The 13401-nt window shown below is 57.2% G+C and overlaps 2 protein-coding genes across 2 annotated transcripts; both read right to left on the minus strand.

The window, feature by feature from the left end:
• Positions 1-575: 575 nt before the first annotated feature.
• Nat14 (N-acetyltransferase 14 (putative)) lies at positions 576-9878 on the minus strand. The gene is given in 6 exon segments (XM_037202131.1): positions 576-1351; positions 1354-1425; positions 1428-1454; positions 1457-1616; positions 2222-2345; positions 9803-9878. Coding segments are annotated over 5 exon segments (612 nt in total). The 5' UTR covers positions 2294-2345; positions 9803-9878; the 3' UTR covers positions 576-1070.
• LOC114684787 (zinc finger protein 628-like) lies at positions 2899-9964 on the minus strand. The gene is given in 6 exon segments (XM_028859355.2): positions 2899-4561; positions 4564-4832; positions 4834-6016; positions 6019-6180; positions 6183-6782; positions 9803-9964. Coding segments are annotated over 5 exon segments (3105 nt in total). The 5' UTR covers positions 6778-6782; positions 9803-9964; the 3' UTR covers positions 2899-3665.
• Positions 9965-13401: the final 3437 nt, after the last annotated feature.

Genomic DNA, 13401 nt, shown 5'->3' on the forward strand with positions numbered 1-13401 from the left:
CTCCTCTTGTTCTCCAAGCCAAGGAGTGCAGCTGGGAGTGGACAGATTTGGGGGGGAATCCTGCAGTAGCAAGAAGGCCCGCAGCCAGACACCAGGAGGGACTTACTACTATATTAAGAAAAGAAACTGAAACAAAAAAAAACAAACAAACAAAAAACAAAACCCTATCTCCACTGGACACCCACTCTGTTAAATCTGGATGGGAAGTTTCTAGTCCCCATCTGAGGAAGGAGTGTCTAAACTTACCAGTGCCCAGAACAAAGGTATGGAGGGCAGAGACCAAGGGGTCAAGGCTTCTGTCTGGAGGGGTTGCACACACACACACACACACACACACACACACACACACACGCACACCCCAGGCAGCTGTGGGGGGAAAACTGTGGTAATGGGGAGCATGACTCAGAAGGCCTGGCAGGGACCGGGCGGCCGCCGCTGTGAGCTCACTGCTTCTTCTCCCAGCGAAGTGCACCTCCCCTTCCCTAGCAATTAATGTCAACTTTGGAGAGGAGGAGCCAGACGGAAGGGGGGGTCTGGGGGAGCAGCTGGGAAAGGCATCAGAAAGGAGACAGGCGCACAGAAGTCTCGGGCTTTATTAACAAACTGTAAAAAACAGATGGGCTTGGAGACTGTGCTCCAGCCCCACCCACTCCCCAAAGATCTGCCCACTTTGGGGGTACACTGTCTCCCCAAATATCCCTTCCAGACCTAAAACACACACAGTGGGGACTTTGTAGATCCAGAACCAGAGAGGGTTTTTTTGTTTGTTTGTTTGTTTTCTTTTGTTTTTTGTTTTCTTTTGGTTTTTTTTGGGGGGGGGTTGTTGTTGTTCTCAGTGCATACAGACTAGGGGCAAGGAGTGGACAGGGTGACCTCTAGTGGTCCCAGAGTCCCCACTGCATCTGGCAGGTCCACCGCGGGCCTGAGTCCATCAGCCTCAGCGCCTGCCTCACCGTCAGCCCAGCAGACTGGGTAGACACTGAGGGAGGGGACGTAAAGTGCCTGGCACACAGTGGGCGCTCTTTAGGTGCTGGTTCTGCATCCATCTCCCCAGTGGGCACGGTCTACCATCACAGATCTTTGCTGAATTCTCTCACCAGCATATAGCCCATGCAGCCCCAGCCTCCCTCTGCCTGGTAGCCACAGGCCTCCAGTAACCCTGCCACGCCCCAAGCAGCCACGGCCACTGGGACCACGAGCCGGGCCCGGGGTTCCCCCATACTCCCAGCCCAGGCTCGAGCTCGGGATTCAGCAAAGGCCAGCAGCCTCCTGCCCACGCCCCTGCGACGATGCCATCGAGAGACCGAGAGGCGGGTGACTCGGGCTCCGTCCCCCACGTTGGCACCAGGGCCAGAGCCAGGACTCCACACACATCGCCTGAGCCCCGGACAGCCACCCAGGGGCCCCCCAGGCCGCCGGGAGGAGCAGAGAACCCCACCGGGCTCGCAGGCCAGCTTCACAGCAGCCACAGCCAGAAACACGGGCAGCAGGAGGGCCAGGGCGAAGGAGGCCAGGACGAAGCGCAAGCCGCTGCTGGCTGCGGCCAGGAGGAGAAGGGCTGGCGGGCGAGTCAGAGCGTGGAGGGCCACACGGTTTTCTGTGTCTTTTACACCAGCCTGTGGGTGGGAGCAGGGACCCAGCCATTCATCACATTGGAACTCCAAGGAAGGGTTCCCACGTGGAAGAGAAGCCAGCTGTTGGGGTAGTTCCAGTCTGACCCACTGGGTGTGAAGGGCTGAGTGAATGAATGAGGTCTGGATGGATGGATGGATGGATGGATGGATGGATGGAGGGAGGAGGAGGAGGAGGAGGGAGGGAGGAGGGAGGGAGGAGAGCCCGGGGCCAGTGAGTCTGGAGGGCATGCTAGGGTAAAGCACCAGATAGGGAAATTGAGGCCGTGAGCTCTTCGCAGGAGGGTCTGGAGGATGAGAGCACCTCTCGTTTGGGGGCTGGTAAGTGGGGCCGACTGGCGGTCAGGAACCCTGAACATCCAGCCCCCACACCCTTCCAGCGGCTTAAAATAATAATAATAATAACAGATGAGGGGTAAGTAGGGAGAAGGAACTAGAGAGAAGGGACCAATTAAAAACAGCCGAGGCCGAAAATATTCCCCTTTTGGAGGTCCCCGGGAGCGCAGGCAGGTGGGCGGGGCAGGTGGAACCCACTTTGATTGTCCCTAAGCAGCTGCGCATGCTCACTGGTGCCCCTGCCGGCCTCTCACCTTCAGCATCTCCAGCACCAGAGGCTTCTCATCTTCCCTCATCTCCCGCACTGACAGGTGGTTGGGGGCCATGGTAGCCCCCAGGCCGCCGCCCCCCAAGAAGGGAGCTGGCGTCGTGCACCTGCTGAAGACAATTAGGTCTGTGTTAGGTGGGCACCTGAGTCCTCAGAGCTCTGGGAGAAATGGGCTGCAACATTTCCCAGATCACCAAAGGACGCTGGAGCACCGCCAAGGAGGGTTGCCACAGTGTCAGGTCAGGAGCCCCCACACCCAGCGGGGCTCAAAGCCTCCCCGAACGTCCCCACTCCGGGAAGGCATTCAGCGATCTGTCTGTAAACTCGCTCCCTCCCCACACTGCAGGAGCCCTGCAGTGGGTCTCCATCCTGCATAGCAGGAGCAAGGGCCCTGCAAGCACCTCCACAGGGTTGCTCGAATCCCTTGACAGCAAGGGGGAGCAGGGTCAGGAAGGGGTCACCAGCGGAAGTGACGTCCACACTCCCGACTGGAGGCGGGCCCGGCGCCTTAGCTAATGTTGCCGAGCTTCTCCCACCATCGGCAGGGGTTGGCAGTCACGAGGGAACTGCGAGGGCGAGGGAAGAGCTGTGACCTGCTGGAGGCCGGTGGGAGAGCCATGGGGAAAGAGGAGGGGGTGGGGGGCAGAGAGGGCTTCTTACCCGGCCTGCCTGTGGAGGGTTAGCACAGCGCCTTTCTTGCCGGTCCTTCGTTGCTAAGCGACCTGAGCATCAGGAGGAGGCGGCTTTGCTAGCAACCTAGTCTCATTGGTGCTGGCTGGGTCTTTGAGGGAAGGAGCGGGGGCAGTACTGAGCATCCCCATCCGCAGGGACCTGTATCTCAACCCAGTGGCACCTGGGGTATCGTTTGGATCAATAATATCCCTCTACCTTTCAGGCGAGGCAAACTTACGGGGAAGAAGCATCTGGAATTTGATCCCTAATCCTCCCTGGTATAATGACTATAGTGACACGCGCGGGTACACACACACACACACACACACACACACACCTTTAAAAGATGGCAAAGAGCCAGAGAAATAGCTCAGAGAGTAAAAGAGCTTGCCAAATGAAAGTCCCACGGCAGACTCCCGCAAAGTCTGTGACCTCCACAGGTGCACCCCCCCCAACACAAGAAAACCCTTTAACTACGAATTGAGAGGCCGGGGGAACCGATCCGCACCCTGAAGAAGCAGTTAGCCTCCGCACCGCAGAGCCCGAGGGAAGAATGAGAACCTCCAGGTCCTAGGCAGGAGCTGTGCCCACGACTATCCTTTCCCCCATGAAGACAAAACCAAGAAGAGACTCTGTCTTTATTAGCGAGCCCAGCCAGCGGCCCCCGACTCCCGAGCTGACCCCAGCCCAGCTGAGGAGAACAGTGGTTGCGGGGGTGGGGAGGACGTCTGTGGCAGACAGAGGTACCAGTGGCTCTCTCAAAACGTGTGTACCAACTGGACTGCAGGCAGAGTCTGCACAATCTGGATAGAGGGCACACTCTGCGGGGCCAGGACCCCCGGGCCAGCCACTGCAGGGACCACTTGTACCATCTGGGAGGTGGGAGCTACGGGCACCCCCACGGGGGCCGAGACCGGGCCAGGTGCTGGCGGGGCCAGGAGCTGCAGTGTCGTCGTGGTGGCGCCTCCTGCGGCGCCGCTGCTTTCCAGAACATCGGTAGCTGGAGCGCTCCGAATGATGAGGAGTTTCTGTCCTGCTGGGCCAGTGGCAGCCGGCTCCGTCAGCCCAGGGGACAGGGTCTCCACCTCCTGCACACACAGCCTGGTCTGCTCGCCGTCGGCTCCACTCAGCACCAGCACACTCTGCAGTCCCTCCTCTGTCTGCAGCGTTTCAAACACGACATCCTGGACCACGCTGGCGCTGGCCTCGCCGTCCCCCACCTCCCCAGGTCCAGGGCCGGTGAGCAGCTCGTCAGCAGTGCCACTCTGAACCACCAGCAGGTTTGGAGTGTCTGTAGCCACAGCTCCGCCACTGGAATTGGAGACTTGGCCTGTCAGGGGCTGGAGCTGGACTGTAGTCACCTCCTGTGCTGGTTGGAGCTGGACCGTGGTCACTTCCTGTGCAGGCTGGAGCTGGACCGTGGCCACTTCCTGCGCTGGCTGAAGCTGAACCCCACTCACTTCCTGTGGCCCTGTCTCCCCACTCCCCACATTCTGCAGAACAATGAGGCTCTGCCCTCCCCCGCTAGCGCCTGCGTTGCCGCCTCCCTGCATCCCCAGGCCACTTGGGCCTGGGAACCACACCACGCCTGCCCCCTGTCCCGCTTTCGCCACGGCCCTCGGGCCCTGCTTTGCAGCACCATTGCCCATACCCCAGCATTGGCAGGAGGCAACAGAATGAGCTTGGGAGGTGGAGGCGGTGGAGGAGGGGTAGGGGGCTGGACACTGCTAGGGATCAGTTGGAGACCCTGGGCAGTCTGCACCAGGAGAAATGTCTGGGAGTTGGGGACCACCGGGCCCGGGGGCGTAGCCTGGGCTGTGGTCCCAGCTACTTCAAGGGAAAGTGTGGCCTGCAGGTGGGGGAGAACATGAACATCTTGGGCCGCCAGTGGAGTTGGAGCTGCGGCCAATGGGCAGGGGCTGTGGCGCCGCAGGGCCGGTGGTGCCCGGAGCTGCTGTGGCTGGGGTGTGCGTCCTCAGATGCCGCTGCAGATAGGCGGCCATGACAAAGCCCCGGCCGCAAATGGGACAGGCAAAAGGACGCTCAGCCGAATGGGTGCGCTGGTGCAGCAGCAGGTTGGAGGAGTGCGTGAAGGTCTTGGGGCAAAGCGGGCAGCGGAAGGGTCGCTCGCCCGTGTGCACGCGCTGGTGCTGCCGCAGGTTGGACGTCTGTGCGAAGCTCTTGCCACACACGCTGCAGGCGTGGGGCCGCTCGCCGGTGTGCACGTGCCGGTGGCGCCGCAGGCACGAGGTGTTACGGAAGGCTTTGCCACACTCGTTGCAGGCGTAGGGCCGCTCGCCCGAGTGCAGTCGCAGGTGGTACTGGTAGTGGGAGGACCACTTGAAGGTGAGGCCACACTGGCCGCAGGTGAAGGCCCGCAGGCCCGTGTGCACGCGCTGGTGGATGGCCAGCAGGGAGGAGCGCTTGAAGGCTTTGCCGCACTCCCCGCACTGGTAGGGCCGCTCGCCTGTGTGGTCCCGCAAGTGGTAGCGCAGCCCGGAAGAACCCTTGAAGGCCTTGCCACACTCAGCACATTTGTAGGGCCGCTCTGCGGAAACGGGGGCGGGTGGGGGTGGAGGGGGAGCAGGGGTGGCCGGGGCTAGAGGCTCCTGGGGACAGGTGACCTCGGCGGCCTCAGCCTGAGGGGGCGGCCGTCCTGCCGCCGCCTCCTCCACATGGCACTGCTGGTGAGCCAACAGGCTCGCCAGCTGCGGGAAGGCGCCATCACAGCTGCCACAGCGGAAGGCCTGTCCACTGGCCCCGCCGTGGCTGTGCTGGTGGCGGGACAGGCCGGCCACGGTCCGGAAGGACTTCCCGCAAGGGAGGCAAGCAAAGTTGGGGGGGCCCGCGGCGGCAGGCGGGGGCTGCGGCAGAGGGGGGTCGGCTTGGGGCAGCTCGGCCGGCGGCGTATCCGGGGGCTGGGCAGCCCCGGCGGGCCCCGGGCATGGCTGGTGCTCCAGGAGCAGCTCCTCGCTGCTGAAGCCCTGCTCGCAGCCGTCGCAGCGGTACACCAGCTCCACCGTGGTCTCGGCGGCAGCCAGGAAGAGCTCGGGCACCACGGGCGGGGGCGGCGGCGGGGGCGGCGGGGCCTGGGGTGCAGGCGGGCTGCGGGCTGCAGGTAGGCGTCGGAGACCAGGACCTTGGCGCTGGCTCCGCTGGTCTCCCCTGCAGGGGTGGGGGCGGGGCCGGGGGCGGGGCCGTGGGTGCGATGGTGCAGCAGCAGATTGGAGGAGTGGGTGAAGGTCTTGGGACAGAGCGGACAGCGAAAGGGCGCTCCCCCGTGTGCACGCGCTGGTGCTGGCGCAGGTTGGTACTCTGCGTGAAGCTCTTGCCGCAAATGCCACAGGTGTAAGGGCGTTCCCCGGTGTGCACGTGCCGGTGGCGCCGCAAGCTGGACGAGTTCTTGAAAGCCTTGGGGCAGTCGGGGCACGGGTAGGGCCGCTCGCCCGTGTGCTGTCGCAGGTGGTACTGGTAGTGGGAGGACCACTTGAAAGCCAGGCCACACTGGCCGCAGGTGAAGGCCCGCAGGCCCGTGTGCACGCTGCGGTGGATCTGCAGCAGGGAGGAGCGCTTGAAGGCTTTGGGGCAGTCGGGGCACTGATAGGGCCGCTCGCCTGTGTGGCCCCGCTGGTGGTAGAGGAGAGCCGAGGAACCCTTGAAGGCTTTGGGGCAGTCCGGGCACTTGTAGGGCCGTTCTCCCGTGTGCGTGCGCTGATGGTGCAGGAGCCGAGATGACCACCGGAACGACTTGCCGCACTCCCCGCACTCATACTGGGCAGCAGGGGTGGGTGCTGGGGCAGTGGGGCCTGGCTTCTCCCCAGTTCCCTCCGTGGTGGATGCTGGCGCCATGTCCACGTGGGAGCCGGCCATCACACCTGGTGCAAGGATTCTGATCAGAGTGGGCTAGCACTGGCCTCCTCACCACTCACACCGGCTCTTCAGGAACAGGGCAGCCCCTCTATGTCACCCACCCTGTAGGGCTGCTTCCTTAGTGTTAGGGCTTCCAACAGCCTAGGGTTAACCCACAGCATCACAGACTAAGAAATGATGGGGTATCCAGGGAGTCAACTTCTCAGCAAACTGCAACTAGGTGGCCAGCTCCTCTGGGAAGCAGAGATCCAAGAAGGGGTGGTCTCTAGACCGAGCCCTGCCTTCAGGACACTGGTCCCTGACGTCAGAGCCTTAGGAGGCTCCGGCTTGGCTTCCTGCTCTGGTGTGAAGACTCACTCCTTACCTTTCTCCACCTCAACACTTGTCCCCACTACCACAGAACCTCGATCACCCCACTCCACCACCCGCTGCCCCCCACTCCCTATCCCAGGGATGACTTCCTGTTCCCACAGGACTACAACCTCCTCCCACCCCGCCATCACTGCCAAGGCTCCCTGGCATGCCCGCCCTGGACACAGCCGCCTGTCTCACTGGGCACGCGTTCGTGTGCACACTTCTGAACACTCCCCATGCGCCCCTCACTCGCACAGCACTTTCTCTGACCCCTCCACCCCTCGGGGGTAACCCCCTGACACGTTTCCTCCCCACCGAATCCCCCTGCTCCCCTGTTCTCAGCAGGTGACCTTGCGTCCGTCAGGCCCTGCAGTGACTGGAAAAAGAACAGCAATCAGAACAGAACACCTCATGCGCCGACCACTGGACCAGCGGTTCCCAACTGAGCCGACTGTCATCCCACTCGGTCATCTTGTGATGCTGGAGACACTCCCTGTTGCTTGCCTGTCACGTGCGGGGACAGGGGTGCTTCTCAGCACCCTACAGTGCACAGGATGAACCCCCCCAAAGACCCAGCTCAAAACAGCAGCAGCAGCACATGACTGAGTAACTGTAGGATCCCCCCACACACGCTTCCCTGTGCCACGGCCTCCGACCTCCCGTGGCATCCTCGTTTGCTTCAACTAGACCATTCCCAGCAGCGAACACAAAGACACAACACCCTTGCTCCGGTTCTCTCCAGTCCTCTACAGGTCCAGCGTCAACCTGCCCTTCCCTCTGGAACCGCCTCAGTCACCCGCAGTCCCCAGCACCCCAGTGCCATGCTGCTGAGTCCCCCCTTCAGGCATACATCCTAGCTTCCAGTGGCTGTCTCCTTCCTGTCATCTCGGCCTTTGGGCCGGATCCTGCTAAACCTGGAGGTTGAGTCAGAGCCCAGTCAAGAATGGCTGGTCTTTCTGTTTGCCCCTCTCTCTGGAAGCCTTTGCCCCCTCCTAAGGCTCCACAATTTATTAAAAAAAGGGACTCCAGAAGTATAACTCTGCTCAAGACTCTCCTTTGCGCCACATGCTTGGTGCACTGTGCCTAAGACACCTCACTCTTAACCAAATATTTAGAAGTAGGGATGCCCAGGTGGCTCATGACGGAGCGCCTATCCAACCCACACAAAGCCTAGGTCTGACCCCAGCACGGCACACACCAGGTGTGGTAACCCAGAAGGCTGAGTCCAGCCTGGGCAGCGGTCACGCCTTACAGCAGCCTGCTGAGTGCTCATGGCCGGTGATCTTCTCCCCACTTGGTGGCCTCCAGTCCCTCTGGCCTTTCAGCCAGGCAGGGAGAGCTACCCCCACCGGGGGCTCCCGCCTAGCACCCCTTCTCTCCACCATCCACGGTCCACCCTGTCACCTGGAGACACCTCCTCAGACCACGCTACTTAAGTCCCTTCGCACTCGCTGCTCTCTTCGCCTACCTCGAGGTGGTGTTCCCTTCTTCGTGGGGCTGGGGCTCTCCACCTTTCCCTACACAGCCAGGGTTTTTCAACCTCAGCAGCACAGAGATTTGAGGATGGGTCACTCTTTGTCGGAGGGGCTGGCTCACACATTGTTGGGCGTTTGGCAGGGTTCCTGACCTGTCAACCCGGTGGATGCCACTGGCAGCCAAAGCAGGACCGAGTTTGACCTTTCCTCAGCAGATCCTCAAGCCACTGCTCCAGTGTGCCCCCAAGCAGAGTCCCATCCACATCTAGCCCTCTCGCTGCCTCTTTTAGCCTGTCTAATGTCTGCACCGTGTAAACAGGGGACCCCCTTCTTGTTCCCTGTGCATCCCAGCATCGACCAGCTGAGTGCATGCTCAGTGAATACAGTCTGAGCGAACAGGGACGAGGCTATGGAGGACTGCTGTTTTTAAAGGATGGGCAACGGGCTATGAAGGGTTTCTTTATTAAAGGATGGGCATCTCTTTCACCATGTAAGGGGCTAATGAGCTTAAGAAACTGCATGCGCCTTTTGAGAGAGGTCAGGTCGCATCTTTTAACACGAGATGCCCAAAGGAAGAGAGGGACCCAGCTGAGCAGTGGGAGTCCCCTTTAAAAGGCTGGGCTTTGATGCTCTTGGGGTGTAGCTGGACTGTTAGTTAATGACTGGCATGCATGAAGCTCTAGATTCCCAGGACAGCAGAAAACCAGGCATGGAAGTACAGGCCTCTAATCCCAGAACATACAGGGTAGAGGGAGGCAGGAGGATCATACATTCAAAGTTATCCATGGCTCTACAGGGGCATCCTGAGCTACATGAGACTTTGTCTGGGAAAAAAAAAAAAAAGGTTAAATACCTGTCTCTATCTTTGTACAGATTTTCTAGGGACCAGCAGGATTGTGAAACTTTTCCTTCAATGTCTGGGAAACTGTCACCCGCCTTTAAGGAAATAACCCTCTTTCAAGAGAAAGGGGAAGGGAAAAAGAAAAGACATGAAGCTTTGCAAAAAAAAAAAAAAAATGCCTAGCAGAACACAGCGCCCTTCCCCTTTAAGAGGGAGGAGCCGGCCTCGCCGACTACAGATCGGAGGGCGCCACCGCGACTTTCCCTTTAAGATCCCCCTTCCGGTTTCCCGCTCGCCGTCGCCCCCGCGGCCCCGCCCTCCGGCCCTTCCCCCACCCCGCCCTCCGGTCGCTCACCTGTGGCCCCGGCCTGGGAGCGGGGGGGACCAAGGAGAACCCCAGAGCCTGCCCGCGGGGCCGACGGGAAGCGGGGCCCGGCGGCGCGCTGCGGGAGCCGCGGCCCGGGAGGGGGCGGGGGCGCGCTCCCTCCCCGCGGCCCCCGGCGCGAGCCACTCAACCTTTATCGGCGGCCACTCGCGCACACAAACCCCGCCGCCGCCGCCGCCGTGCGTCATGACGCAACGCGCCGCCGCCCCGCCCCCCGCAGCCCGGCCCCGCCCACCGCCGGCGCGCGCCGGGTGCCGAGCCCCTGTGCCTGGGGGGGTCCTGGCGCGGGAAACTGAGGCCCTTTTGCAACTGAGGCCCTTTTGCAACCTGCCTGCCGGGCCCGGGGCTCGCGGGCAGCCTGCGGTGCCCCTGCCAGCCTGCTTCCCACCTCCTGCCTGCTGGCATCTGGGGTGTGTGGATGTCATGCTGGCTTCCCCAGCGTGGTGACATTGAGACCGATCGTTTGTGTTGCTTTAATTCTTTTTGTTTGTTTGTTTCCTTTTTTTGAGGCCACGGGCTCACGTAGGTGGTTCAGTGTGCAGCCCAGGCTGGCCTTGAATTCGTAACGCCCATGCCTGCGCCTCCCCAGAGCTGGGATGACGAGCGTGTGCCTGCGTGCTCCCCGGAGAGGAGTCTGGGCTTTGGCTGGTTGCTGTCCGTGGGAGCTTCCTGTGCGTTGTAGTGTGGTCAGCCGGAGCTCCAGTCTGTGCCCACTAGTTAGGGTGGAACTGCCCTGTGTGCGCGCACAATGACAGCCCCAGTTCCTTGAGGCGCTCCAGCAATCCACTAGTTCAAAGGCAGTACCGTGAGCCAGACACTCTGGGACTGTGGACCTCTCTCTCACACACACCACCAGCACCACGCTGGACTTGATTTCCTAATTCTCCTACCTCCCAAGTGCTGGGATTGCAGGGGTGCATCACCACAATGGGCTTCTACGGGCTATTCTCTGTGCTTACTCAAAGACCCTTTATCTCTAACCCATCTCTGCCTAGCTCTTGCTGGAAAGATCCATGATAACCAGGGTCCTCCTGTCGGTTGCCAGGGGACAGACAGCTTCACACCGCCATTGTCAGCAGCATAAGGAGTTCCCCTAGACCAGTGGTTCTCAACCTTCCTAATACTGCGACCCTTTAATACCGTTCCTCACATTGTGGTGACCCCAACCAAAAAATATTTCATTGCTGCTTCATAACTGGATGTCAACAATGTAAAAGATTACAAATAGATCCATATCTGTCACCATGCACAAAACTCAAGTCCAAGTAGACCAAAGACCTCAACATAAATTCAGTCACACTGAATTTGATAGAAGAGAAAGTAGGAAGTAGTCTGGAACCCATGGGCACAGGAGATCACTTCCTAAATATAACACCAGTAGCACAGACACTGAGAGAAACAATTAAAAAATGGGACCTCCTGAAACTGAGAAGCTTTTGTAGCGCAAAGGACATAGTCAATAAGACAAAAAGACAGCCTACAGAATGAGAAAAGACTTCACCAACTCCACATCTGACAGGCTGATCTCCAAAGTATATAAAGAACTCAAGAAACTAGATATCAAAATACTGAACAGTCCAACTAAAAAATGGGCTATAGAGGGCTGGAGAGATGGCTCAGTGGTTAAGAGCACTGGCTGCTCTTCCAGAGGTCCTGAGTTCCATTCCCAGCAACCACATGGTGGCTCCCAACCATCTGCAATGAGAACTGGCGCCCTCTTCTGGCATGCAGGCAGAACACTGCATACAAAATAAATCTTTAAAAAAATGGGCTATAGAACTAAACAGAATTCTCAAAAGAAGAATCTCAAATGACTGAAAGACATTTAAGGAATTGATCAACATCCTTAGTCATCAGAGAAATGCAAATCAAAATGACTCTGAGATACCACCTTACACCTGTCATAATGGCTATGATCAAAAACACTAATGACTGTCTATGTTGGAGAGGATGTGGAGCAAGGGGAACACTCCTCCACTGTTGGTGGGAGTGCAACCACTGTGGAAATCAATATGGCAGTTTCCTAGAAAATTAGGAATTGATCTACCTCAAGACCCAGCCATACCACAAAGATACATGCTCAACTATGTTCATAGCAACATTATTTGTAATAGCCAGAACCTGGAAACAACCTAGATGCCTGTCAACTGAAGAATGGATAAAGAAAATGTGGTACATGTACACAATGGAGTACTACTCAGCAGAGAAAAACAATGGCATCATGAAATTTGCAGGCAAATGGATGGAACTAGAAAATATCATCCTGAGTGAGGTAACCCAGACTCAGAAAGACAAACATTGTATGTACTCATTCATAAGTGGATACTAGATATAAAGCAAAGAACAATCAGACTGCAACCCACAGATCCAGAAAGGCTACCTAACAGGGGGGGACCCTAGGATGACTGTGGTTTATAATAAGTTTTGGGTTTACCCAATCACTGGGCAAGCTTTAATGAAACATTTCACTACTGGGATAAGAATTTGTAGTGTATCAAGCTGATGAAAGAAAACGCTGGCCGTACTTTCAGGAGGGGAGGCTAAAGTCTTTTCAGATTATGGAATAGCCTATAGAAAATGTCTGCCATAAATCAAACAGTGAAGGGGAAGATGAATAGGAATCTCATTTCCACAACTTAAGTAAAACAGCTCTCTGAACAGATGAAGATAGGTTTCTTCTGTATCCCAGAATCTAATCAATATATATATATATATAATTCAGCTATTATTTGGCTTAAAAGGGCTTATTGGGAAATGTTATTATTTATACTATTTTGTACAGAGAAAATATTTTACTGTTTAAAATAGCCCTGAAGTTTTAAATTATAACCTGTTTTTATGTGCAGACTGAGTATTATTTCTCCTGGACTTGTACATAAAATGTTTTTACATTTAAAAAAAGGACAAAAAAATTACATTGCTACTGCATGACTGTAATTTTGCTACTGTTATGAAATGCAATGTAAATATCTGACATTCAGGATATCTGGTATGTGACCCCCCCCCCCATGGGGGTTGCGGCCCATAAATTGAGAATCGCTGCCCTAGACTTTTAGGGACTCGAATTAGGACAAACTGGGGATGTGCCTTGGAGTCTGTAAGGAATTTCACAATTATAGACAGTATAGGAAGCAGGTTTGGTGACTTCTGTTTGTTTGTTTGTTTGTTTGTTTGTTTGTTTGTTTTTAAAGACAGGGTTTCTCTGTGAAACAGTCCTGGAATTCACTCTGTAGTGAAGGCTGGCCTTGAACTCAGAGCTCTTTCTTTCTGCCTCTACCTCTGCCTCCCCGAGTGCTGGGATTAAAGGCGTGTGCTGCCACTGTCTGGTGGATTTGGTGACTTTTTTTTTTTTTAATGCCGAATGCTTTTTCTTTTCTTTTCTTTTCTTTTTATTTTAATGCCGAAGGATTTGGTGACTTTTAAAAAGTTACTTTAATATAGGTTTAAGCACAGGGTTTAAGCCGGGTGGTGGTGGCACGCGCCTTTAATCCCGGGGTCTCTATGAATTCAAGGCCAGCCTGGTCTACAGAGCAAGTTCCAGGACAGCCAGGGCTATGCAGAGAAACCCT

This window comes from Peromyscus leucopus, chromosome 1, assembly GCF_004664715.2.
Source record: "Peromyscus leucopus breed LL Stock chromosome 1, UCI_PerLeu_2.1, whole genome shotgun sequence".
Taxonomy (NCBI): Eukaryota; Metazoa; Chordata; class Mammalia; order Rodentia; family Cricetidae; genus Peromyscus; species Peromyscus leucopus.